Raw genomic sequence first — 25,906 nt, forward strand, 5'->3', positions numbered from 1 at the left:
ATCGTAGCACTTGATGGTTTTTGTGACTGCACCTGGGGACACATTCAAATATGAATTCTAACAGTTGTGTCAGCTGTTCTGTCAGCCGTGTACCAACCTGACTTCTGGACGAAACAACTGATGGTCCCAACCCCATTAAGAAGGCAGGAGATTCCACCAGTTGACACTGATAAGGCTCACCTGTGAGGTGAAACACGTCAGGCGAGGGTTTGCAGCACTGTTGTGCAGAAAAGTTGTGTACAGGGCTTTGAGTGCTCAGAAAGAGTAGAAAAGCGCTATATAAGAACCAGTCCAATTACCATTACCATTCACTGCCAGTAAAGCAAAGGGCGAATACTCTGAGGACTCTAAAACATAAAACATATTTACAGTTATTTATATATTTTTCTTTGCTTCAGTATGCATCTACATTGTAGAAAGTATTAAAATTAAAATTAAAAAACCACTGAATGAGAAGGTGTGTCAAAACTTTTAACTGGTAGTGTATATCCACCAGTGTTGAATAGAATAGAATAGAATAGAATTCAACTTTATTGTCATTGCACATGCACAGGTACAGGGCAACAAAATGCAGTTTGCATCCATCCAGAAGTGCTTTAGTGATATAGATATATTACAATATATATTAGCAATAATATAGATATGTGAGTATATTACAGAAATGGGTCTATTATGGTATGTTATAATGTACACGGTATGAAGTATGTTGTGAATATTCTATAACTATAAGTATGTACAGGCTGTAGTGAGTACAAGCTATGTACTGTGACCAGGAGATATTTTATTTTGTATTCTTATGATCACAGTTATAATCAGAAGTATCAATCATCAATCATTTATCATTGTTGAACCAGTTGACAGAATAATCTTTGAACCATATCTATGTTAACATTAATCTACACAGATTATCAGTACTTTAATCAGTCTATTGTTGTTCTGTACTATTCATGTTATTTGCTTAAAGCTGTTTCACAGTTCTGTAATCACTCAGAAGCCTGTGGGGCCTGCTGGACCCTGCCTTGGTTCTATGTTCAGTTCTGCACGTACACAGGCCTTTAGTAATAATAGGAGGGTCATCTGAGGACAGTTTTCTGATAGATACACTTTCACAAAATGCACAATGTAATACACACTTGTTTTCTCTAACAACTAGCAGTTGATGTCCATATTAGGTAAACTCTCTGAACAGGCCCAAACTGTTATCATTTCCAGTAAGGTCTGACTGTGTTACGTCATCATGGGATCATGGGTTATATAAGGATGGGGAGCGGTCCACTCTTTGGAGATCTGTGGCTGTACGCTTGTCTTCCCATGCTTCTGTCTTAGAAGTGTGCAATAAAATCACTATGTTTGTCACCTACACGGACTCGGCTGTTTTTCCTTCTTACCCAAACCGAACCAGACGTAACAGTACAGGATATGAACAGGATATAAATATGAAAAACTATACAGAATATGAAATAAATAACTTTACAGAATCTGAGATATACAGCTATACAGAAATGGGAACTATGCAAGTTGTAAACAGTTGTAGGATTAAAGATTATCGAATGTACAGAATGATTATTTACACAGAGCTATACAGTAGTGCAGTTAAGATAAGTGAGGGTGTAGATAGTTTCTACAGAGGCTATATAAAGTGCTAGTGGTTGTGAGTGGTGGTTCAGTCCATGTTATTATTGTGTTTGAGGGTACAGTTGTCCATTGTGGGTGTGTGTATGTTCAGTCCATGAGTTTAACGTGGGTCAGATGTCAGGAGGCAGAGTTCAGGAGTCTGACAGCTGTGGGGAAGAAGCTGTTCCGGTACCTGGTGGTCTTAGTCCGGAGGCTCCTGTGGCGCCTCCCAGAGGGCAGGAGGGTGAAGAGTCCATGTGATGGGTTACTGGGGTCTTTGATGATTTTCCCAGCCCTTTTCAGACACCGCTTCCTGTAGATGTCTTTTATGGCAGGAAGTGGTGCTCTGGCGATGCGCTGGGCAGTTTTCACGACCCTCTGCAACGCCTTCCGGTCCGAGGCAGAGCAGTTCCCGTACCAGACTGTTATACAGTTGGTCAGGATGCTCTCGATGGTGCAGCGATAGAAGTTCACCAGGATGTCTGAGGACAGGTGGTTCTTCCTCAGGGTCCTCAAGAAGAAGAGGCGCTGGTGAGCCTTCTTGACCAGCTTGGAGCAGTTGGTCGTCCAGGTGAGATCCTCGGAGATGTGGACTCCCAGGAACTTGAAGCTGCTCACACGCTCCACAGCCGTCCCCTTAATGTGGATGGGTGGATGTGGGTCAGCATTCCTCCTGTAGTCCAAGATGAGCTCCTTGGTCTTCTCGGTGTTAAGCAGCAGGTTGTTTCTGTCGCACCACTCAGCCAGACGATCCACCTCCTCCCTGTAGGCGGCCTCATCGTTGTCACTGATGAGGCCAATCACTGTGGTGTCATCTGCAAACTTAATGATGGTGTTGGAACCATCAGCAGGTCTGCAGTCGTGGGTGAAGAGGGAGTAGAGGAAAGGGCTCATCACACAGCCTTGTGGTACACCGGTGTTCATTGTGATGGTAGATGAGCAGCGGTTATCCAGCCGGACATGTTGGGGGCGGTTGGTCAGGAAGTCCAGTAACCATTTGCAGATGAGGGAACTGATGCCCAGGTCTGTCAGTTTCCTGATGAGTTGTGAGGGGTGGATTGTATTGAATGCTGAACTGAAGTCTATAAACAGCATTCTGGCGTAGGTGTTGTTGTTGTCCAGGTGTGAGAGGACAGAGTGCAGTGCGATGGAGACTGCATCCTCTGTGCTCCTGTTCCGGCGGTATGCGAATTGGTGGGGGTCCAGGGTGGGGGGGAGACAGGATTTGAAGTGTGCTAGGACCAGTCGCTCTAAGCACTTAGTGATGATGGGGGTGAGTGCTACTGGGCGGTAATCATTGAGGCAAGATGGGTTGGAGTTTTTGGGTATCGGGACGATGGAGGTGGATTTGAAGCAGGCCGGTACCACAGCGTGGGCCAAGGACAGATTGAATATGTCTGTGAGCACTCCTGCAAGCTCACCAGAACACGCTCTGAGAACACGCCCGGGGATGCCATCAGGGCCTGCAGCCTTGTGGACATTGATCCTGCTCAGCACCGCTCCTACATCGGTGGGGGAGAGAGTCAGAGGTTGGTGGTCTGGCGTCACGTCTGCTTTGGTTGTGGTTGTGGGGTTCCCTCGCTCAAAACGAGCATAAAAGTTGTTGAGCTCGTTGAGGAAGGAGACATCAGAGGATGCGGGGGAGGGTTTGGTGGTCCTGTAGTCTGTGATGGTCTGGAGTCCTTGCCACATGCGTCGGGGGTTGGAGTTGGAGAAGTGTTCTTCTACCTTCTTTTTGTAATGGTGTTTGGCTTTTTTGATGCCCTTCTTTAGATTAGCCCTGGCTGTACTGTAGGTTGTACTGTTGGTCAAGTTACTTGAAAAAAGTAATCAGTAACTAATTACTGATTGCTTCCCCCAGAAGCAATTAATTACTTAGTTACTTAATTACTTTTTAAAAACACGATTTACAACCTGAAGAGGTGATAAAGCGATAGATCTTTCAGCCCAATTCGACTTTTTCTGCATAATCCATCATACAAAATGTAACCAAATGAAAAAGTCTCTTTTTAAAACTTGTTTTATTAGTTTTAATCTTTAAACTTTATGCATCAAGCAAAGATTACATTATATGCACCATTCTCTGACTGGAAGAAATCTGTTTAACATTTAAACCTATTTTCTACACATTCCAGCACATAAAATAAAATATTTTTTGTGTTTACACTCAGTCTTTCAAATAAATGCAAGTAAAACACAGCAGAAAATAAATAAAGTCACAGACTCAGCGGTCCTGTTGCTCTATTTTCACCTGTAAAGCAGGAGTGGGGTAGGCGGAGGTTTACCCTGGTGCAGGTGTGCCACGGTCAGTTGAAGAATCCGCGAGTTTCTCTGTGAGTTTCCCATTATGTCGTAGCTACTCGGTGCTTGCTTGGAAGTTTAGGGGTTTTTTTCGGTGTAAAAAGAAGTTTTCTTCCCACGCACAGCGGACACTAATGTTTTTGTCACTTTTTATGGAATCAAACTCAAAGTAAGGTCAGTACTTCCACGCTTTAAACGCTGCACGCTCATACTCTCTCCCGCACTCGATATATGATCCATTGTTGATCTGCACACAGCTGATGTCACGAACGTCGCACTTGCTTACGTCACTGTCATGAGACATTCTCACAAAAAAATCACAGTTTTAGTAACGCAGTAACGCAGCGTTCCTACGGGAAAGTAACGGTAATCTAATTACCGTTTTTGCAATAGTAATCCCTTACTTTACTTGTTACTTGAAAAAAGTAATCGGATTACGCGTTACTGCCCATCTCTGATGTCCACAGATATCAGTGCTAGTTCATTCTTGTTTTTAAATGATTTCTGTCTTCCAGGTGTTGTCCAGAGGAGCTGTCACCATGCAAGGACAAACACAGGTTGAAGTGCAAGATAGATCGGGTAAAATTCCCATATTTCCACAAATGCCACAGCCAAGCATTGACGTTGGTCTGTTTTGTTGATCTGTGGATGCATGTTTGGACCTGTGTTTCAGTGAATGAGGGCCAGGTGTCCTTTAAAGTCAGAGTGTCTCCTGAGATGGCTCCAGAGTTCCAGGTTGTGGCTTATGCCGTCCTGCCAAGTGAGGATGTAATTGCCCACAGTGCTGACTTCTCTACTGACAAATGCTTCAGCAACAAGGTGAGTGTAATTCTAGGGGTGTGCTGTGTGTTTGGTGTCTGCAGTCATGCCATGTCGTTCAAATCAAAGTCAAATTCAGTTGGCTAAATCACCTGAGGATTTCTAGCATCAGTAAATGGACTGGTTGTTGCACAGCTGTTTCTACTCTACCTGAGGACTCAAATTGCTTCTTTATATGACCTCATGACCCGCAGTGTCCAATGTAGTGTGCAGCCATCTCATGGGACTCATGATTTGTCACTCACCAAAGTGAAGCAGCTCATTTAGCCAGCAGTGCGTGGGGAGTTATCACAGTCACTAAACTTCTACGGGTGTTTTGTGTGTGTCAGGTGTCAGTGGAGTTTTCACCGTCTTCAGCCGTCCCAGGTGAAGAGACCAACATGCAGGTGACGGCCCTGCCACGTTCTCTGTGTGGTGTGAGCGCCATCGACAAGAGCGTTCTCATCAAGGAGCCTGGGAAGACTCTGGATGCAGATAAGGTAACTGCTGATATTAACACCAGTGAGGTGGACACATCCCTTATTTCCAGAGCCCGTAGTGTCAAGAGTTACCAGCAGCTCATGCCTTCACTCCGGTACTTGTGTCCTGATAAGTATTCTTTGGGCAGTCGTACATTGAACTGTTTTAAACAGTCAAATGCTGAGTTTGTCTTAAAGCAAACTGGTATAAAAAATACAAGGTTACAAATGCATGTCTCTGTGATGACAGTCAGGTAAATGCATCACCTGCCAGTCAGTGTCTACTTTATTGAGAAGACTTTAACTTTACACTGCTCAAAACTGCTCAAATAAACGAGTATTTGTTAATGTTAAACATACAGCAAAACCTGGAAAAAGTGAGACTTGGTGAGTTAAAGGAGCTACAGAGACAGCTTCAAATGGAGAACACTTACCATATAAGTCACTAAGAACGAACAGTTTATAGAGAAATTGTACAACTTCTGTAAGATCCCTCAACTACAACACCTCATATCTGTGGAGGCTTACTGCTGACTTCATCATTTTTATTTATTTATCTTTTAAGAACCCTTCTAAGGTAAACTAGCAGTTCATTTGAACCTAATCGGTTCTAATATTTACACCAGTACTTCATTTAAGAGTTTACAATTATGTGGACCAAATGTGACCATGATCATGATAGATCAGTCAAAACTTCATAGGACTAAAAATGTTTGGAGCTTTTGTTGATCTGCACTTTTCTTTTCAGATATTTGACTTGCTCCCACTCAAGAAATCCTCAGGTATCCCGTATGAGGTTGATGATGCTACAGAATGCCTTAATGTGAGACCAAAAAGATATGTTTTGCCGTACCCCAGTCAAGAGCAAAATAACGCCTATGCAGTTTTCCAGGTAAAATACATGTATACCTGTGAGTCCGTCAAACATAACGTAAATACAATAGTTTTTGTTGTTGCACCAGTTTTTGCTGATCTTTGTGTGCTGCTGAAATATCTAGAAAGTCGGACTGAAGATGGCGACAAACTTGCTTTTTCGATTGCCTTCATGCCTCAAGTTCAAAGGAAAAGTCTACCATGATGGCCCTGGTGTCTACCGTGAACGCTCTCGTGATGTCTACTATGGTGAATCATTTGCTTGTTTGCATTGTGTTTTTGATACAAATTTTGCTTTGTATTCACCAAAAAGAAAACCGGTAATTATTTTCCTTTTTTTTTTCTTTAGATATGGCTCCAGACATTAGATATTCTCCTGGTCCTGGTCTGGGATCTGCTGGGCAGCTTCCTCCTGAAGCTGCACCAATACAGACAGCTCGCTCTTTCTTCCCTGAGACTTGGATCTGGGATCTGGTGGAAGTTGGGTAAGTATCTGTTGTGAAGAGATCTGGTGCATATTACATTTTAAAAAAGTTTATACGATCACATTTAGAAACCCATGTGAACTTTCTGCTGTGTCTTTGCACACATGAAAAACATGAAAATAGAATAATTGTGAGTTTTTTCTTAAGCATGTTTTGATGCTTCAGGCTGATGTTTTGTCATATTTAAAGTTTTGTGGGATATATTTGTTAAGAGATATATTCTAAAACACTTCTTCAGCAGAGAATCAGAGAGGAGAAACACACAGGTTTTCTTGCTAGCAAGGGCAGTCTCCAGAGCGCTTGAGGGCTCAGAGACTCGCAGCTCTGAGACTGCCCTGGTCTTTATTTATACATCAGTGGGTGTTTGTTTCTTACATTGGAATGTGGAGGTGTATATGTATGTGTGTGTGTGCGTGTGTGTGTCAGAGTGTGACCCCGTAAACTTAAACGAATATCCAACAGTTCATCTATATGTAAAAAAGGGCACTTAGACTAAAACTGACATGGCTACGTTTATCCTACCGTAAAACAATAAGACAAGGTACGACCTCTCCCATGCTCCTGGGATGTGGATGTGAACGCCAGAGCACTCTGGAATGCACGCAAGGCTTTTGCAGACTATTAAGGATCGCACATCCTATCACTACCATATGTAAACTTATATTATTAAAAGATTATACTGACTACTGAGTACAATTTTCTATTGACAATATTATTTCACTGTCATCAGCAACATGGAGCTCTTTTACTTTGTCAATGCAACATATACAAGTCATTCACAATGCAGGATGTAACTACACTGTTATACAAGTAATTTACAGACATAAAAACATGTTTGATTATGTTACAGAATATGTTTGTGTGTATCTGCTGCTTCAGAGACGATGGAAAAAGGGGCGTGTCCCTGACTGTCCCAGACACCATCACCACCTGGGAGACGGAGGCTTTCTGTTTGTCCTCTCAGGGTTTTGGTTTGGCTCCTCGTAAAGAAATGAAAGTCTTCCAACCTTTCTTCCTTGAACTCACCATGCCGTACTCCATCATCCGGGGGGAGCACTTTGAACTGAGGGCGACTGTCTTTAACTACCTGACCAGCTGCATCATGGTAATGAATGATTAAAGTGTTTAGATACATGTCTGTTCATAGCCAAGGAAAGCCATACTGAAAACATGACTTTCTAAGCAAATTTTATATCATAGTTATTAAAATACAATAGAAAATATTTTTTCTTTGGCAATATAACCATGCAGGATGCAGGCCGTTCTTGAAGGGCCCCTGCTCACCAACACCTACAAGCTCACCTGCAAGCACAGACACCAGGATTGCCCAATCACATGTCTTTACACTACCAGCCCTCCTCTAGCTTTCTTTGTGCGCTCATGCACCTTGTAGAACAGAGTTTAGTGTGGCGGCTGTAAGAAAACAGATGGAGGGAAACGATTAGGAAGGGAGTGATTAAAGTATCCAAGTAAAATGAAGGTCTACTTTGATCATGAGTTCATAACATCAAACTTGTGCATTTGTTTAGATGCTTAAAAATGTGTTCACATTTGAACTCAGGTTTAAATGTAGCCATGTCTGTGTTCCTCGTACAGGTTACTGTCACTCCTGGGCCGTCCTCAGATTACACCCTCACGCCTCTCTCTGGTGATCTGTACACATCCTGTTTGTGTGCCAACGAGCGCAAGACCCTCAGGTGGACCATGATCCCAACAGCCTTAGGTGAGGATCAGGCTTTGGTCCTCCACACTGCCAGGAAAGCGCTGTGTGGCAGGCTGAGTACGACCCAAGTGCAGCACCCAGAAGCAGGAAGTGAACTCTCAGGAAGTGACTTAAAAAGAATCCACATAAGATGGCTAAATAGAATAAATGAGATTAAAACAATAAAGAGCAATTATAAAAACACTATGTGAGAAATACTGCTGAAATATAAGTTATCATAATGATATGAGAGAATCTGAGACCAAATAAGCTATATTCATGGAATTTAGAAAGCTGTGTTTGCATTAGACGACAGTGAGTGTGCAGTGTAGAGCTAGGACATGTAGACAGTCAAATGCAGCTGCAAATCGAGGTAAAGCAAGAATATAACCCCTGTGTTTGGAAGGCTAAACGTGGGGGTTGTAGGGAGTGGGGCAGAACATCTATACCTCCAGTCTGAGGGCAGCAGCTGCCTCCATCCTCATGCTTTACTTAATGCAGCTGTCTTAGCCAATTACAAGTCATTTTGAAACCTTCCTTTCAATTCATTATGCATGCTTCCCTTGGTCAGTATCATTAGAACAGACTGTTTGCAGTTGTATTGCCATGCAAATGATTTCTTCTTAACCTTAATTGGATCTTATGATTTGCAGTACTTTGGCCTCCAGCAGGACTCAGCAGCAACCCTGACATCATTTTGGACTGTTTTTTTTTCAGCTCATGTTTTTCATGCCTGATGCAGTAAAATTTCCAATTTTAATTGATCTTACCTTCGATTTAGAACCAACATTAAATCTAGCTTTAGATCTAGATTTAGATCTAGTATGATCACAGTTAACTGCCATCTTTTGTCCCAACACATTTCCATCTGGTTTCTACAAAATCTGTAAAATAACCTCAGGAACCTTTATTTTAATGGAGAGATAAAGAAGGTGACCTGTGCTGCTGCTTTTAGGGGCTGTGAATGTGACTGTGTCTGCTGAGGCCGTAGCGTCCCATGTGTCATGCGATAATGAGGTTGTGAGCGTACCAGACAGAGGTCGCATCGACGTGGTCACCAAATCTCTCATAGTGAAGGTCAGTGTCATAAATACAAGATGAGAAAAACATTTTTACTCATAAAATTTAAATTGTTACTCATTTTAAAGATACTTTTCCTCAGGCTGAGGGAACTGAGACGACAAAGACATACAACTGGCTTCTTTGTCCAAAAGGTCAGTGTGATGTCCATCAGCAACACCAGTTAAATAATGTCAGTAAACAAATGACCTAAATTAGCAGTGGAGTGCACTGTGTACATAAAATGTTAATTTTTTAAAGTAAAAATGTTATCTTTTACTTTCACAAAATGTAACGATATGTGCTGAAGATCAGGCCCACCTGGTGACTTTGAACAGTAACTCTGTTGTAGTCGTGACTTCCTGATTGGACGTTTGTTGTGTCTGTACACAGGAAGCCCGCTGACGGAGGAAGCAGAGATACATCTGCCTGAGAATGTGATAGAAGGATCTGCCCGCACTTCTGTATCAGTCCTGGGTAAACCTCATCATTTCATCTCAATTTTGATTCAGCCAAATAAAAATATGGCAGGTCAAAGCTTTGTTAAAAAGGCAAATTACTAAAACAACAGAAAATAAAAGAGACCTCATGTTCAAGTAAAAGTAAAAACCGTATTCAGCTTTTAAAAGATGATTTCATTTATAGATAGACCCACGTCTTCCTGGCCTTGTGTGAAAAAGAAATGGACCCCAAAAAGGCTGTTTGTGCCATTCTGTGCAGGAAGAACTGCAGTCTAGCTTTAGTCATAAGTGTTTTTGAAACGCTGTGGAGGAGTTTTGGCCCAGTCACACCAGAGGGTTTTCCAGCGCAATCGTTCTGGTCATGCAGAATCATGTCAGTAGGATTTAAGTCCAGATTTTGACTCGACCACTTTCTGGCGTCCTGGATCATTTTCCATCTTAACCCTCTGCGGTCGACGGAAGCGTCGACACGTCAAAATCACATGACCAATTTAAGACGACACAGCTACAAGATAGTGAGGGGATTTCTTTCTCTTGTTGGAGAACCGGCTCTTTCGGCTCGGCTCACTAAAAAGAGCCGGCTCTTTCACCTCCCAACCGGCTCTTCAGGTTGTTTTGTTGGTCGAAAGTAACGGACGTCAGACTATATACCAGTTCTTGAATTGTGTCGATGGGCCACATAAAACCAGAGTTATGATAAAAAATACACATAATATTTTCTTCTGAACAAAACAGTGGCGTTTACAGCAGGAAGAAGGTAAAAACGGCGTTTTCTACAGACAGCGCTAGCAAACACTCTCCGCTTGCGCGTGAAAAAAGAAAAAGAAAAAACACTCCTTCCCTATTGGTGTTAGAGTTTACCATGTCAGCCAATCAAAAAATGAGATGGCAACATGTGACATTTGGTTATTTAGGGAGAACGGCATTTTTAGTAGTGATGGAAAGCGAGCAAAAGAGAGAGAGAGAGAGAGTTTTCATATGTCACACATTAGTGACGTTTGGAGGCTGTAGTTAGTGTGTTGTGTAGTTATTGTGTTGTATTGTGTGTCAGTTATACTGCTGAATGTCACATTTGCTCCAAAAACGCCGTCAAAGGCAGATTCCAGTGTAAACGCTGTTCCCACATGGAAAACTGGACTGGTGCTCCTCCTGCTGTCAGACCTGCTTTAGGCCTGTGCTGTTCTCCTCTGTCTTATACTGAACACAAATCATTTGTGTTCCTTCTTATTTGATGCAGCACACCTGATTGTTCTGTAAATAGATTTAAATGGTTATGTAAAAAACGCCTGAGGCCTGGGCTGCATTTTTAGGTAAATAGTACCATATAACTTTGTTGTTTGCAAAATTTGTGCATAATTTTATTCTATCTATTTGCATTTCAAGTTATGAAAATGATTCATTAAACATGCTTGTGGGTTTTACAGTAAAAAAATTTAACTTTTTCTACTCGGATTTTGACATTTTTGTCTGAATTTAGATCAACTGTGCTAATATAGTATACCAAAATGAAAAAATAACTCAAGTTTCAGATATTTAAAGCTGTGCTGAAAGTAACGATACCAAACAAGCCAAGATAAACAGTTTTTAAAGGTGAGATATAGAGGTAAAATCAAAAGTAGTCAAAAACGGCCAATTATACCCTGACCCCAGAGGGTTAATAGCCCAAGTTTTAGATTTAAGGCACAAACTGATAGCTGGACATTCTCCTGGTAGAGAGTTCTTCCCTCCAGGTCGTGGCGAGCTACTGAAACAGCAGAGGCATGATTTAACACTGGGCACCAGCTGCCTTAACCAGACTCCTCCGTCGCTAACCACCTGAACCCAATGCCCCACCCCTCCCCTGCAGCTGAGCTGCAGACACCCCTACGCCACACAGCCCCAGAGCATCACACTGCTACCACCGCTGTTGGTATGATGTTCTTTCTATGAAATGATGCGTAACTTTTAAGCCAAATGCAACAAAACTCAAAACTTTTTCTCTTCAGTCCATAAAATATTCTCCCAAATATCTTGTGGAGCATGGAGATGTTTTTTGGCAAATGTGAGATAAGCTTTTGTGTTCTTCTTGGTCAGCAGTGGTTTTGTCCATGAATGCTGTTTTTGCCCCGTCTCCTTTGTATTGTTGAATCGTAAACTCTGACCTTTACAGAGGAAGGCAAGGCCTTCAGTTCTGGGTGTTGTTGGGATTCGCTTGACTTTTTCGGTGAGTCGTCGATGTGCTTATGGAGTAATTTCGGCCACATCTTTTCTAGTTTTCTCAGTTTGTGGATAATGGGTTCCAACATGGTGCACTGGCGCTCCAAAGCTGTAGAAATTGTTTTTAATCCTGTCCAAACTGATAGAGCTCAAGAGTTCTCGCCTATTTTTGAATTTCTTTAAATCATGGCAACGACGTGTTTCTTCTGGACGTCTTTTAGCCTGCTTCCCTTTTATCAAACAAATTGTACTTGAGTGATTTCTTGATCCAGCAGGTCTGGCCTTAATCAGGCCTGGGTCCTGTTGGTGAAATGAAACTCAGTCTTCCCAGAAATATTTGGTTAATCACAGTCAATCTACGATTTTCAGTTTGGATGTTTTTTCGCTCAGCAAATGAAATCATCATTTAAAATTGCATATTGAAGTATTCAGGTTATCTCTGCCCAATAATACAAAGTTGTTTTACGCTAGTTTTGTTAGTTTTAGTGAATCAATGTTTTTGATCAGGTGACATCCTCGGCCGGGCTCTGAAGAACCTGGATGGATTGCTGCAGATGCCGTATGGATGTGGGGAGCAGAACATGGCTCTCCTGGCCCCCAACATCTACATCCTCCACTACCTGAAAGGCACACAGCAGCTCACCGCAGCCATCATGGAAAAAGCTACTAACTTCCTCACCAGTGGCAAGTTTTTATTGTTTCCTCTAAGAAGGAAATCATTTGAATCACTTCAACACACACGGTTCAAGAAACAAGCCGACAGGAGGCAGAACATTAGCCACAGCTTTTGGTCAAATGCGTCATTTTCCTCATCTGTCAGCAAGAGTCATTGAATTTCCCAAATCTCGATGTACACATGCAGATTCATAAACAATTGGAGTCCAATCATCACCATAGCAACAATGTCTCGATCATGGTGTCCCTGTTGTTACAGGATACCAAAGACAGCTCAACTACAAAAGTGCTGACGGTGCTTACACCACATTTGGAACAGGACCAGGAAACACTTGGTGAGAACATCACTGATCAAACATGTCCTAAACCAGAGAGGTTACACTGGTTTTTAAATGTCCCACCAAACAGAAGACGTTTCTTGAAGTTTTACTACCCATTAATAACATAAACATGTCTACCTCTAATACTTAAAATAATTCTCCATTTAATCCTTTGACTAAGCCAACATTAACAATACCTTTTGGTTAATACTGTGTAATTTAGTAGGTAGGAAGGAGTATTAGAGCCACATAACAATGTTATTGATCATTATTAGAATAAAGTCAAATTTTAAAGCTTAAAGTTATTTTACTTTAAGAAAAAGTCTAAATACTATTTCAATAATAAAGTCTTAATACTGTTTTGTGAAAAAAGTCTAATTCAAATCTAAGAAAACAGTTGAAATGATTGTTGTTTCAAACGACTGCTATACCCTGTATAAAATGCCTTGAGTAGATGTAGTGAAATAAATCAGTGGTCTTGTGATACAGCATAGATCCTCTTTATTCCACGAGCGTGGAACCATCGGTATCCTTGCATCTGTACATTAGCAGCCATTTCCTTTTATACAAATCTAACCACATGCAGCTTTCTGCACCACTTTCTGCTTTTTGGTGTACTTATACTTACTGCCACGCTGTTTTTATTGCTACAATGACATCAGTTCCTTCCTTGTTACTAAAACTGAGTCTGAAGTACGATTTCACTAATTCAGAGGTTAAAGCAACCGTGGCAGTTTGTCCTGAAATAACTGTGATATCCACATTTCTGCTTTTGTCTCAAAATTCAAATTTAACCTTGAAATTTCAAGTTTATTTTCAAAATGATCAGTATTTCTTTCTCTTAATGTGACCTCACAGCCAAACATTTCCATCATTGTAAGACGTGTAAGTGTTGTTTTCTTTCTGTCAGGCTGACTGCGTTTGTGGTAAGAAGTTTTGCCAAAGCTCAGTCTTTCATCTTTATTGATCCCAGAAAGATCGAAGAGTCTAAGACCTGGCTGCAACATAAACAACAAGAAAATGGCTGTTTTGAAAAGTCTGGGAAACTCTTCCACAACGGAATGAAGGTAACCTGCAGTTCTTCGCTGTTAGACTGTGGAAACAGCCTCCAGTCTGGATTTAACAAATTTTATTAATAATGTCATGCATACATGGAAAACACTGTACTACATACTGTAATAGCTCACATCAGTATATTCTATTATTTTATTTAAGAAATAATTTCCATTCATCTTGTTCCATTCACACCAGCACTGCTTTCTATCTAGCATTCACACATATTTATACTAAATACAAAGTATGCACTAGAGACCAACTTGGGATGAGTATATTGCCCACAAATATTTGGCATGCAGGCTGGAGCAGCGGGGAATCAAACCACCAACCTTCTGATTAGTAGATGACTACACAAACTGTTTATAAAGTTGGGGAAACCCAAGGTGAAGAAACATCCATCTCACTGGAAATACAATGTCCAGATGAACAAAATCAACTTCCTGTTCATCTCTTTAGCTGGATGTTTGAACATGCATGAAGACATTGATGATACTAAAACCACATGCAGCTGAAAATCATTTTCATGACTTCATATCCCTGAATGTTGGTGCACTGATGATAAAGTGTCTATGATGTCTTCTGTTGACAGGGTGGTGTATCTGATGAAGTGACTCTCAGTGCGTACGTTACTGCTGCCTTCTTGGAAATGAATACATCCCAACATGTGAGTAGACTCAAAGAATATCAAGGTATTCAACAAAAAAAGGAGTAGAGTTTGAGCTGCTGAGCCATGGAGTTAGGTTTAACCAGCAGTCTAGCACCCTGCTGGTATGTGCTGGATTGTCTCTGGGGCATCTTTACACAGCCTGCACCTGGGGTCTTGCCTGGTGTGATAGACCCCAGCCTCTATGGATCTTGTACTCAGAGCTTGTTGCTGTGCTGCTATGATTAGTACCTCTGTGCTGTCTTTCAGTCCAGCTTTTTTCAGCCACTGGTAGGATTTCTGGGTATCATCTACTTCCTCTATCTGCCGGTGGTAACATACCGTGCAGGGCCTGTCCTTCCATGATGGTTCCTCGCCTTCCTCCTCTTTCTTGGGTTTCTGCTGCCTGAGGTATTCACTGACCACGCTGTCAGTTGGGGCCATCTTCCTCGTACTCGTGAATATTCGTTGTTTCATCTTGGAATGTGGTGCTGACACTCACCAGTCCCTGGCCTCCTTCCTTCCATTTAGCATGCTGGACTTGGGGTGAAACCTTCCATGCATGGTTAGGAACTTTCTTGTCTTGATGTCAGTGGCTTCTATCTCCTCCTTTTGCCAGCTTATTATCCCAGCAGGGTACCTGATGACGGGTGGGGCGTAGGTTTTGATAGGCCGGATCCTGTTCTAACATTCAGCGGACTCCTCAGGATTTGCCTGACCCTCTGCAGGTACTTGGTGGTAGCAGCTTTCCCAGCAGCCTCTTTGTGGTTTCCATTTGCCTGTTGGATCTCAAAGTAGTTGTAGCTGTCCTCTATGTCTGCAATGTTGCCTTAGTTAGATTCCCTCAGTTCTGCCTACCTTTACTCTCTTTGTTGTCATCCGACTACATTTCTCCAGTCCGAACGATATTCCAATGTCGTTGCTGTATAGCCTGGTGGTGTGGATCAGTGAATCGATGTCTCGTTCACTCTTGGCATACAGCTTGATGTCATCCACATATCCACGTATCCACGTATGATGTCATACAGGAGATGGCTGACAGCTGCTTCATCCCGTAGTCAGTATCCGTAGGGACAGAGCATCTCCTTGATAGATGATGATTGTGCTATGGGCTTGAAATTGGCCTCTAGTGTTATACGCCACATTCCCATTGAGTTCTTGATGAAGGTTCTTAAAGTCCTGTTGATCTTGTACAGGTCTAGGCATTCCAAGATACAGCTGTGGGGCATTAAGGCATAGACCCTCTTGTAATCAATCCAGGCAGTCTCGGCTGATTGTTACAAGTAGCTGGTGTTTTGCACCTCTGGTATTCTTGCCAATGAGTGGGGCACAGGAACATGTGTCTGTTCATCTTAGCCACTATGATGCCTGACAGGAGCTTCCATGTGGTACTGAGGCAGGTTATTGGTCAGTAGTTGGATGGGACCGATGGGACCAATCCCTTCAGGACTCTCTGCCCTACAGTTAGCCATTCTGGGTGTCTCTCGTCAACTAACAGCTGGTTCATTTGTGCTGCCAGACACTCATGGAGTGCAGTCAGCTTCTTCCACCAGTAGACGTGAGCCATACTAGTGTATGGCAAGGTGCTGGCCAAGGCTGTTAGTCGTTGTTTGGCAGTTTCCATGGACAGCTTGCTATACTTCTTCTTGGGCACCGTCTTTGTCACACCTTTCTGCAGCTCCGAAAGTTGGTTAACCTCCCTCTTTGATCTTAGCCTCTAGTCTCCTTCTTGTAGCTGTTCAACCTGTAGCCAAGCATCTCTCTGATCACTGCTGCTGTACTGTACATCAGCTTGTTAGTTTCGATAATCGTGGCTGTATGTATCGCATTTACATCATCTAGCAGATCTTCACATCTTGGTAACCAGCTATGGGGAATCCAGTTTTCAAGTTTTGCCATGATCCTATCTTTCAGGTCACTTCCTCTCGCACTATAGCACTTGGGGTTTGGTACAAATCTCGGGTGGCGGTGATGACATCTCCCCCCCTGGCCTGGCGTCCTGGCTCCCCCTTGCCGTAGCATTTGTGTTGCACTTCGACAATCTCTAGCTGTGAGAGCAATACCCTTCTTTCGAATGTTGGAACACTGAGCTATTAGTTGTTTCGCTGTCAGTGTGGGTGCTGGGTATTCCATAGGTCCCTCATCCTATTCATGTAACCCCTTCTGCCAGGGTTACTTGTATAGTAGCATTCCAACAAGGCCCTATTTTCATCTCTTGCCCACCAATGCCTTCTTGTTCCAGTAGTTGATCCGGGCGACGTCCGAGCTGGTATGCATATATAAATACATACACAAAAGTGTATAAACCAACAATATAATATACAATCTAATATATATATTACATATACCCCAAAAAGTTGATTCTGTTCATCTGGATGTTTTCAGTGGGAGAAACGTTTCGTCACTCATCCAAGTGACGTCTTCAGGCTCAGCTGACTGCAGGTTTCAATCTTATAAACAGTACATTTGCATAATGACTGAAACCAGCACCACTGAAGGAACAATGGGCTGGGAGGTCAGTTCCTTAATCATAATTATGCAAATTCTCATGACCATTGATCAACAACCACTGATCAAAGACAAATGATCAAAGACCACTGATCAAGGACCACTTATCAATGGCCATCAATACCATTCACAGAGAGTTGGGGAATGGCTGCAATCACAGCATTGTAAGATGGTGACAGATGTACCCTTATGCCCCCTCCTCGATTCAGAGATGGTCTTTCCTTTTTCACGTACAGTAAATGGCCTCCTTGACCCTACACTCAAACCAGCGTTCCTCCCTGTCCAGGATGTTACATCCTCATAATTGAAAGAGTGTCCACTAGCCTGTAGGTGTGAATAGACTGCAGAGTCCTGGCCTGACGAGGTAGCTCTTCTGTGTTGTGCTATCCTCTTAGCCAGAGGTTGTTCGATTTCCCCGATGTATAGATCCTGGCAATCCTCCTGGAACTTAACACCGTACACTATGTTACTCTGTTTGTGTCGGGGTGGAGCAGTTTTTGGCGCAGCGTGTTTTGGGGTTTAAAAGCCACAGAGACACAGTGTTTAGAAAAAAATGTGCCTCAGCTGTTCTGATACTCCTGACACATACGGGATCACTACAGGTTTTCACTTAGGCAGCAGTTGTCCTTCTCTCCTGGATCGGCTGGAGCTTAGGTTTACGGTACACATCAGCTTTTAAATGTCCTCCATTCCTGATGGAAATCTCACAGTCTAAAAAGACTAACCTGACACTTTTCATATCCTCCCTGGTGAATTTGATGTGTCGTTCCACCGAGTTAATGTGATCTGTGAATTGTGGAACGTCCTGAGAATTGATTTTCACCCAGGTGTCATCCACATACCTGAACTCTCACCAGCAAGGACTGGTATCACCACCCAACCTGTACAGTGTTTTTTCAATATGTTCTTTATATTGTAAATTCTACTAGCAGATTGCTCCAGTCTTTGCTTGATCTGTACTTTCCTCTAATCGCTGTGTTGTCTATTATCACGCTGGTGTTTTGAGTGACTGAATCAGGAACTCTGCCTCCTATTCTTCTCACACTGGGTTTAATGAAAGAAGGTTTCTGTTTGTCCATTGAAGTTCTTTGTTTTGATCTTTTAAAGGATCCTGTGATGATCCAGAGCCTGGCTTGTCTCAAGGAGTCTCTCAGTGACCTGAGCAACACCTACACTACAGCTCTGCTGGCCTATGTGTTCACTCTGGCAGGAGACGTGGAGACCCGAGCTCACCTTCTGCAGCACTTAGACACAGTTGCAGTGAGGGAAGGTGAGCCATCCTTTAGCAGGACATCATTCAGGCTTCATTAGCATCACCGTGACTGTTATTGTGTTTGTAGGAGGTTTCCTCTACTGGTCTCAGACAGCAGCAGAAACATCAGCCTCCCTGTCAGTGGAGATCAGTTCTTATGTGCTGTTGGCCAAACTCAGCGCCTCCCCGACTGCTGAGGATCTGGGATATGCCTCTGGTATTATCAGGTGGCTGACTGGGCAGCAGAACTATTACGGAGGCTTCTCCTCCACTCAGGTACGACACCACCCGAACAGCATGAAGCTCATCTTTGAGTACAGTCTTAGACAAAACCAGGGACAGAAGAAATAATACTGAAGCTTTCAGTTTTCTATCAGATATGTAAAACAGATTTGTTTTAGCCAGGCAGAGAAGTTTTATTCTTTAGTTAGAATAATTAGAACATAGTTTAGAACATGAGTTTTGTCTAAAAATTCATTGTTTTAACAGAATAGCAATGTTACCTCAGACTTCTGTACCAACTACACGTAACAGCCTGTAAATAACAGATCACCTGCGAGTTTATACCTGTAATTTCTATACTTTGATAATTCTCAGTTAAAGATATTTTAACCTGTTTAACGTTTATTTAACCAGGAAGTGAACTTTGGAAAACTTGAGATTAAGGATCTCTTTTGTGAGAGGGTCTCAAAGTGACACAGGCCGTTTTAACTTAATGTCTATTCCGCTTAAGCCCATGAAATATGGAGACATATGCTGTGTGTGTTAACCACAATGAATCCATCCTGTAGGACACGGTGGTGGCTCTTCAGGCTCTGGCTCTCTACTCCACTCTGGTGTTCAGTGCTGAAGGTTGGAGCACAGTGACAGTTCAGGCTCCCAGCAGTCAGCTGACGTTTGATGTAAATCAGGGCAACAAACTGCTCTACCAGGAGGAGGCGCTGCAGGACGTGTCAGGAAAATACAGGCTGGAGGTGAAGGGCACTGCATGTGCTTCAGTGCAGGTCAGTGACAGCATCACGTGAGAAGCTCCTGGTTGATGTCAGAGAAAGGGTTTCTTCTTTTTCCTTATACAACTTCAGAGAGCATTAGCATTGTCACATGCAATAAAGCTCATCTTGCACATGTATTGTCATACACAATAAAGACATTAGACCTGGCAGTAATAACTGTAGAGAGTACAATGCTATTTTAAACTAAATTGGAGAACTGAGCAAAAATAAATGAACTTTCTGTCTGTATCAGAATCAGGGAAACTATTAATCCCAGAGGGAAACTGAGTTGTCACAGCAGCAAATATACAACAAACATCAAGCACTCGTATAAAATGAGTGTAGATATAACAGAGATCCTCATATTAAGATGAATATAGACATATAGGTATGACTATAACAGTATGTGTGCTAATATGTGTCATGGTGTAGAACAGTGACAGCAGGGTGCATTGAGGTGTGATTAGTTCTGTTCCACACGTGACCCAAGTGTGTTTCCCAGATTTCTGCCACCTACAACATCCCAACACCTGCTGATGTCACCACTCTCAGTGTGAAAGTCCATCTAGAGGTCAACACCAGTGAATCTGCTAGACCCAAATTCACTGTGCAAATACAATCACTGTAAGTATGTGACAGGTGAGAGGAGCGCTCTTTACCTGTGTGGAGGAACTGCTGGTAGATGAAAAGCAAGTGTGCACACAGGTCAGTATAATCACACTGTTCAAACACAGGTACAGTGGAAAGGAGGAAACTACAAACATGGTGATCCTGGACATCAAAATGCTCTCTGGATTTTCCCCAGACCCCGAGTCTTTGAAGAGTGTGAGTAATTAGACAGATTCTACCAACGAGTGCATCTCATGTGATAATTGTGAGGATAATAATAAAATGATGTCATCTCCTCACAGCTCAAACGTGGCCTCCTGGTGAGTCGTGTTGAGCAAAAGGAGGATCACGTTCTGGTGTACTTAGAGGAGGTAAGTGAAAGTCACCGTGGGGACACCAGATGATGATCTTTGGTACAAACTGTGTCTGCGATTGTTTCTGTCTCGTCCAGTTATCAAAGGACACACCCATCAGCCACAGCTTAGAGATCATCCAGGAGCTCCCAGTGGACAACCTGAAGCCAGCCGTGGTCAAGATCTATGACTACTACCAACCAGGTCCAAGTCTAACTAAGCTTTACTCCAACAGCACACTGACACACTTCAGAGGATCCATCAGACTGAACAGTTCATACAAGCTGATGTTTCCATCAGTGACTCAGAGAAATGACACGTTCATGTTTTTCTACCATGTTTCTGTCAGGTGACCAGGCTGAGACCCAATACATGTTTGTCTCGTGAGCTGCAGGTACGAAGCTGTAACAACACACACCTTTCACACACGTTCATGTTCACAGCATCAATGCAAAGAACTTTGAGCTTTTACTAACTTGTATTCTTCGTCTCACAGTTTGAAGAAGCTGTGGCTGGTCCTGAGGTTTAAACCTGCATTTGAATAAAGATACTTTTTCTGCTCACATGTGTGTAAAGCCGGTGTGTGTTAACAGCTCCAGTATTAATTAGTGCTTCTTTAATAACAGGCTTCATTATTAATAATCGGCAGAATGGAAAATATAGTGCTGTGAATGCACCGCTGAGGACTGGCCTCATGCTGCATTTCTGTCTTTGTGCAGGTTTAGACAAAAACAAAAAGGTGCAAGTGGGCAACAAGTGGGCAACAAGTGGGCAACAAGTGGGCAACAAGTGGGCAACAAGTGGGCAAACAAGTGGGCAACAAGTGGGCAACAAGTGGGCAACAAGTGGGCAACAAGTGGGCAAAACATTAAAAAAAGCTAAACGTGCTAGTGGAGACATTCAGTGACAAGCTGTCAAGTGACGTCCACGGAAATACAGACAGAAACGTGTGTGTGTGTGTGTCTGTGTGTGTGTGTGTGTGAGTGTCTGTGTGTGTGTGTGTGTCTGTGTGTGTGTGCGTGTGTGTGTCTGTACGCGTGTGTGTGTTCTGTGTGTCTGTGTGTGTGCGTGTGTGTGTGTCTGTACGTGTGGTGTGGTGCGTTGTGCGTGTGTGTGTGTCTGTACGTGTGTGTGTGTCTGTGTGCGTGCGTGTGCGTATGTGTGTGTGCGTGTGTGTCTGTGTGTGTGTGTGCGTGCATGTGCGTGCGTATGTGTGTGTGCGTGTGTGTGTGCGTGCATGTGCGTGCGTGTGTGTGTCTGTGTGTGTGTGTGTGTGTGTGTCTGTGTGTGTGTGAGAGCCTTTAACATACAGAGTGTGTCTGTGGAATCCAACAAAGCTCTTTCACTTGTGTACTTCATGTAGGTGTGTTTGTGACAGTGGAACAACATCACACCTTTAACAGTGTACAGGATACAAAAGCCAACCATAAATGCTAACTGTACATGAAACTAAAAGTACACAATGATGTCATTCAAATAACATCTAATGGTACAAGTACATTTATACTCAGCACTACAAGTAAATGGCTGCTCCTAACAGGCTGTGCTAACAAATTAGTCTGTTTGTAAAACATTTTTATCATTTTACAGTTTTATTAAACTGTGGGCATTAGGGCTGTTCAATATAACGATATATATCTGATGACGATATAAAAACGTCTATCGTTTCATTTTACGCTATCGTTTGTTTCGTGGTGTCGCAAAATAAACTGTTTACGGCAACATTTGTTCATGGTTTTGATGTCACTGTAGTTATTATTAATTTCTAGAAGTTCTCTCTTTCTCTTATATTTAATATAACCACACTACCGATGGACAAGCGCCTGTTTTTATGCGTTGTGGTTAGCAACAACGACGGTAACACCATCGCCAGTCCGCTTGTTTATGTTCCACATAAACCTTTCACAATAAAGCTCAAGATCCTTTTGAGACTTTTCAAAATAAACTAAATCACGTGAAAGAGCAGATTACTTACGCATGAGAAGTAAAAAAGAGCTGCCAGGTGCTGAAAAATAAAGCTTAAACTCAAACGTTAGAACAGGCTTTTCCCCGCAGCACGCCGTGTAATAAATACTCACAAAGAAAACGGCGGCCGTTACAACATGTCTAAAATGTATCGTTTCAGCATCGGTTAAAACACTCGACTCCAGCTACATGACGCGCAGCTGGAAACACTTCACGCAAGTCGAGCTGCCCGAGATTCACAGAATTTACAGAAAATGTTACATTTTTGTGATTTATATCGTTACCGGACGATAGAATTCTTATATCGGGACATGAGATTTTGGTCATGTCGCACAGCCCTAGTGTACATGTTTCATACTCCACTGTGTTACATGGAAAAATACAAAGATCAGTTTCATAGAGGCTGTTGGAACAAATGTATCATTATTAATTGTAACGTTGTGCACACAGTCACTACATGAATCTGTGACTGTTTAGTTCAGTTTGAACGTTTGCCATTAAGTAACTATAAGCCTTTTTCATACAGCTGACAATTCTATGACATTAACAGCTCGTCCTGTTTATGACAAAGCTCTCACATCATCTATAATTGACTGAGACAGGACTCTTCCAGACACTCTAAACCCAGGCACAATGTACATTCCAAATTCCTTTAATTTTAAATATGTTTATATTGTCTATCCTGTAAAATAGTCAGATGTCTATTCATATTAATGTACAGAATTCACCTGCTTGCTGCTACTACTGCAGCTGCTGTTTCATTCACTAAGCTGCTGTTGTTCTTTCAGCTCTAAGAGCTGCTGCCTCCTCCATGTCCTCGTCTCCTCATGAGGACCATTTATCATTCATACAGTGGATTGCAAAAGTATTCGGCCCCCTTGAACTTTCCCACATTTTGTCACATTACAGTCACAAACATGAATCAATTTTATTGGACTTCCACATGAAAGACCAACACAAAGTGGTGCACACGTGAGAAGTGGAACAAAAATCATGTATCCCAAATTACCAAATAATCATTATTATATATATTATATATATTATATAATTACACGGCGGTGCGACTATCTTCACAGGTCTGAACAAACTTTAATTAGCTGACAGCAACGTGGCAGTGACTTACCTCCGGCCATGCTGAAAGGAGCTGTGACGCCTACACCACACGCAGCGCACACTAGTGATGTGTCTCCTGTATGATATATTTAACTGACATTTTTTATTGTAACAACCAACGATTTATACAGGAAAATGATGTCTATTAACAAGGTTGCCCAAACTTTTGCATCCCACTGTATCAGTATATTTTGTCATTAGTATAATATGAAATAAATTCGATATGTGTCAAGTCGTGTGCCAACATTTGCTGTGTAGTAGAACTGAGACATTAGTCTTTATAAAAATTTATTTGAAATAATATTAGAATTCTCAAACAGAAAAACATTAAACATAAATATATAAAATATAAGTATTTACAGAGAGACAGGAATAAAAACGACCAGCTGCTCTCCAGAGCAGGAACAAGGCTGAGGAGGAAATGCACAATTGGAGACTGGTGTGGACTCTTCAGGGACACCAGGATGGCCAGCTCCAGCGCCGATGGACCGTCCTGGGACCCGCCCCTCATCTGCCTCGGAGCCGTCCTCCCCTGTGGGCCTGTAAAACAGCACAAAACACAAAGAAATGAGAAGGCTGCTACTAGATTTTAATTTCAACATTGAAAAAAAACAAAGACAGGATATAATCAGGGGTTCTCAGAATAACTAGCCCCTGGCCACGCACTTTATACACTTTTTTCCCCACACACACACACATGAACATTGGTCACAGTTCTCACAATTGATTCTCAAAGTGCAAACCTTTGTAGATTGCAAAACGTAAAAGTATTATTATGCCGCGGTTTGTCTTCATCTGCCTGCCACTTTCGTGCGCCTTTTTCCCTCGCGGTGCAGGTGTCTATTTCCGAATGAGGCTCATAGTTATGGGTGTTTTTGTGCTGTTTTCTATTGGACGTGATGGTTATCAAAACCAAACATGATAAATTTGGCAAGCGCAGGAGACACGACACGGAGGAGATTTGTCAATCAGGCTGCAGAATGCAATGCTGTACGGTGCAGAAAAAAGGAAATCAAAAAAAAGAGGCAGTGACGGATGAACAGCGGGACCACTGTGTGCTGTTTATTAATAAACAATAAAATATATTCTTAAATGACAACATGCCTAAAAGCAGAACGGTATTTGTACGTCAGTGGGAAAATAGCGGTGGCTTGCTAGCTTGTGTGCAGCTTCCCCGGGTCAGTGAAAACTTGAGAGAAAACTTAAGAGAAATGAATGAACTTACCAGGTTGCCCGATCTCTTCACATATCTTCCTCCAAGCTCGGTCCTTTATATTCCTGTCTCGGTCCAGAAGGCAGCTGGTGTCGTAGGCTCCGGGTTGTTTGCTACGGCATTGATTAGCCTTCCTTCTATTGAAGAATAAAGGGCTTTGGCTGGATCTGCCCCTTTGAACTAGGTAACAGCCATGTCACCAGGCTCCTGATTGGTTGTCGCGGCGCGATTTTACGCTGGAGTTCAGATTTTTCCAACTCGAGCGGGGGACGCGAAACGCGTGTATGCACAAAATGCAACACATAAACTCACGCGCGTGGTTTTTTTCGCGAGTCAAACGCCTGAAACGCCCTACACTCACGCGCGTTTTCGCGTTTTCGCGACGCAAATCTGCTTCCGAATTTTCGCGGGAGCCGCAATCGCGGGTCAGCGCGCCTTTCCATTGACTTTACATGCTTTACATACAGGCTCTTTGAAGTGAACGACACCAGTGTAGGTTTTCTTTTCTTTCTCGAGCCGTGTGCTTTGCGCTGGGCAGAGGGGGGAGGGGCGGTAGTTACACTCCCAGTAGCACAGGAACAGAGCGGGAGGGAGAGAGAGAGAAAGAGAGACAACAACGTCACATCAGAAAGGTATAGTAATCATCCACAACTATTTTCAGTTGCAGATGATAAAGGATTCAGAAAGTTTATTCATGCAGAGAATGTGCATCTTCTTTTTGTTTTCATAGTTTAATTTATATTTAATTGTGTTGTGGTTTGCAGTGTTTTGTGTTGTTTCACTTTAAATTTGTTTAAAAGGAAAAAGCTGAAAATTTAAATAGTTAAAAGTTGAAATTTAAATAGTTGGTTTTTGTATTATATGATTTATTTATTACATTTTATATGGAGTGAATAAATAAAAGTATATTTACAGTACCCTAGAGACAAAACACGTACAAACTCCAAAACACATAAAAACTCCAAAACACTTAAAAACTCAGAAGCACATAAAAACTCAAAACACGTACAAAAGACAACAGAAGTGCTCCAGGATGCTAGGGGGCAGTGTTGAGCTTTTGTTACCTAGTGGCTACACAAGCAAGGAAGTACCAACGACCGGTTTTGGTGTGTGGTAGTAACAGGTAAATGAACATTTTCTTTGAATTATTTGAATACATATGAGTGCTTGTGTATAAAGACACAAACAACACACACATGCTTTCAATTGTGTAATTTAAGTGATCTAGTAGCTCTGCTT

At 42.3% G+C, this 25,906-nt stretch overlaps 1 protein-coding gene across 2 annotated transcripts in view; it reads left to right on the top strand.

Moving 5' to 3' along the window:
* LOC113018323 (alpha-2-macroglobulin-like) overlaps positions 1-20,939 on the top strand; it is a 33,092-nt gene extending 12,153 nt beyond the window's left edge. The window contains exons 14-37 of one of the 2 annotated variants that reach the window (XM_026161378.1): positions 4,431-4,494; positions 4,589-4,734; positions 5,064-5,213; positions 5,941-6,084; positions 6,191-6,314; positions 6,415-6,550; positions 7,430-7,655; positions 8,147-8,273; positions 9,208-9,329; positions 9,415-9,466; positions 9,705-9,788; positions 12,476-12,652; positions 12,903-12,978; positions 13,874-14,030; positions 14,609-14,683; positions 18,278-18,440; positions 18,511-18,698; positions 19,214-19,426; positions 19,917-20,038; positions 20,149-20,239; positions 20,326-20,394; positions 20,475-20,580; positions 20,726-20,770; positions 20,873-20,939. In XM_026161378.1, the coding sequence (XP_026017163.1) occupies positions 4,431-4,494; positions 4,589-4,734; positions 5,064-5,213; positions 5,941-6,084; positions 6,191-6,314; positions 6,415-6,550; positions 7,430-7,655; positions 8,147-8,273; positions 9,208-9,329; positions 9,415-9,466; positions 9,705-9,788; positions 12,476-12,652; positions 12,903-12,978; positions 13,874-14,030; positions 14,609-14,683; positions 18,278-18,440; positions 18,511-18,698; positions 19,214-19,426; positions 19,917-20,038; positions 20,149-20,239; positions 20,326-20,394; positions 20,475-20,580; positions 20,726-20,763 (2,850 nt within the window). In that variant the 3' untranslated portion in view covers positions 20,764-20,770; positions 20,873-20,939. Of the gene's footprint in view, positions 1-4,430; positions 4,495-4,588; positions 4,735-5,063; positions 5,214-5,940; positions 6,085-6,190; positions 6,315-6,414; positions 6,551-7,429; positions 7,656-8,146; positions 8,274-9,207; positions 9,330-9,414; positions 9,467-9,704; positions 9,789-12,475; positions 12,653-12,902; positions 12,979-13,873; positions 14,031-14,608; positions 14,684-18,277; positions 18,441-18,510; positions 18,699-19,213; positions 19,427-19,916; positions 20,039-20,148; positions 20,240-20,325; positions 20,395-20,474; positions 20,771-20,872 lie in introns of those variants that run through there. The other variant, XM_026161376.1, reaches the window with a different exon arrangement.
* Positions 20,940-25,906: the final 4,967 nt, after the last annotated feature.

This window comes from Astatotilapia calliptera, unplaced genomic scaffold, assembly GCF_900246225.1.
Source record: "Astatotilapia calliptera unplaced genomic scaffold, fAstCal1.2 U_scaffold_6, whole genome shotgun sequence".
NCBI lineage: Eukaryota > Metazoa > Chordata > Actinopteri > Cichliformes > Cichlidae > Astatotilapia > Astatotilapia calliptera.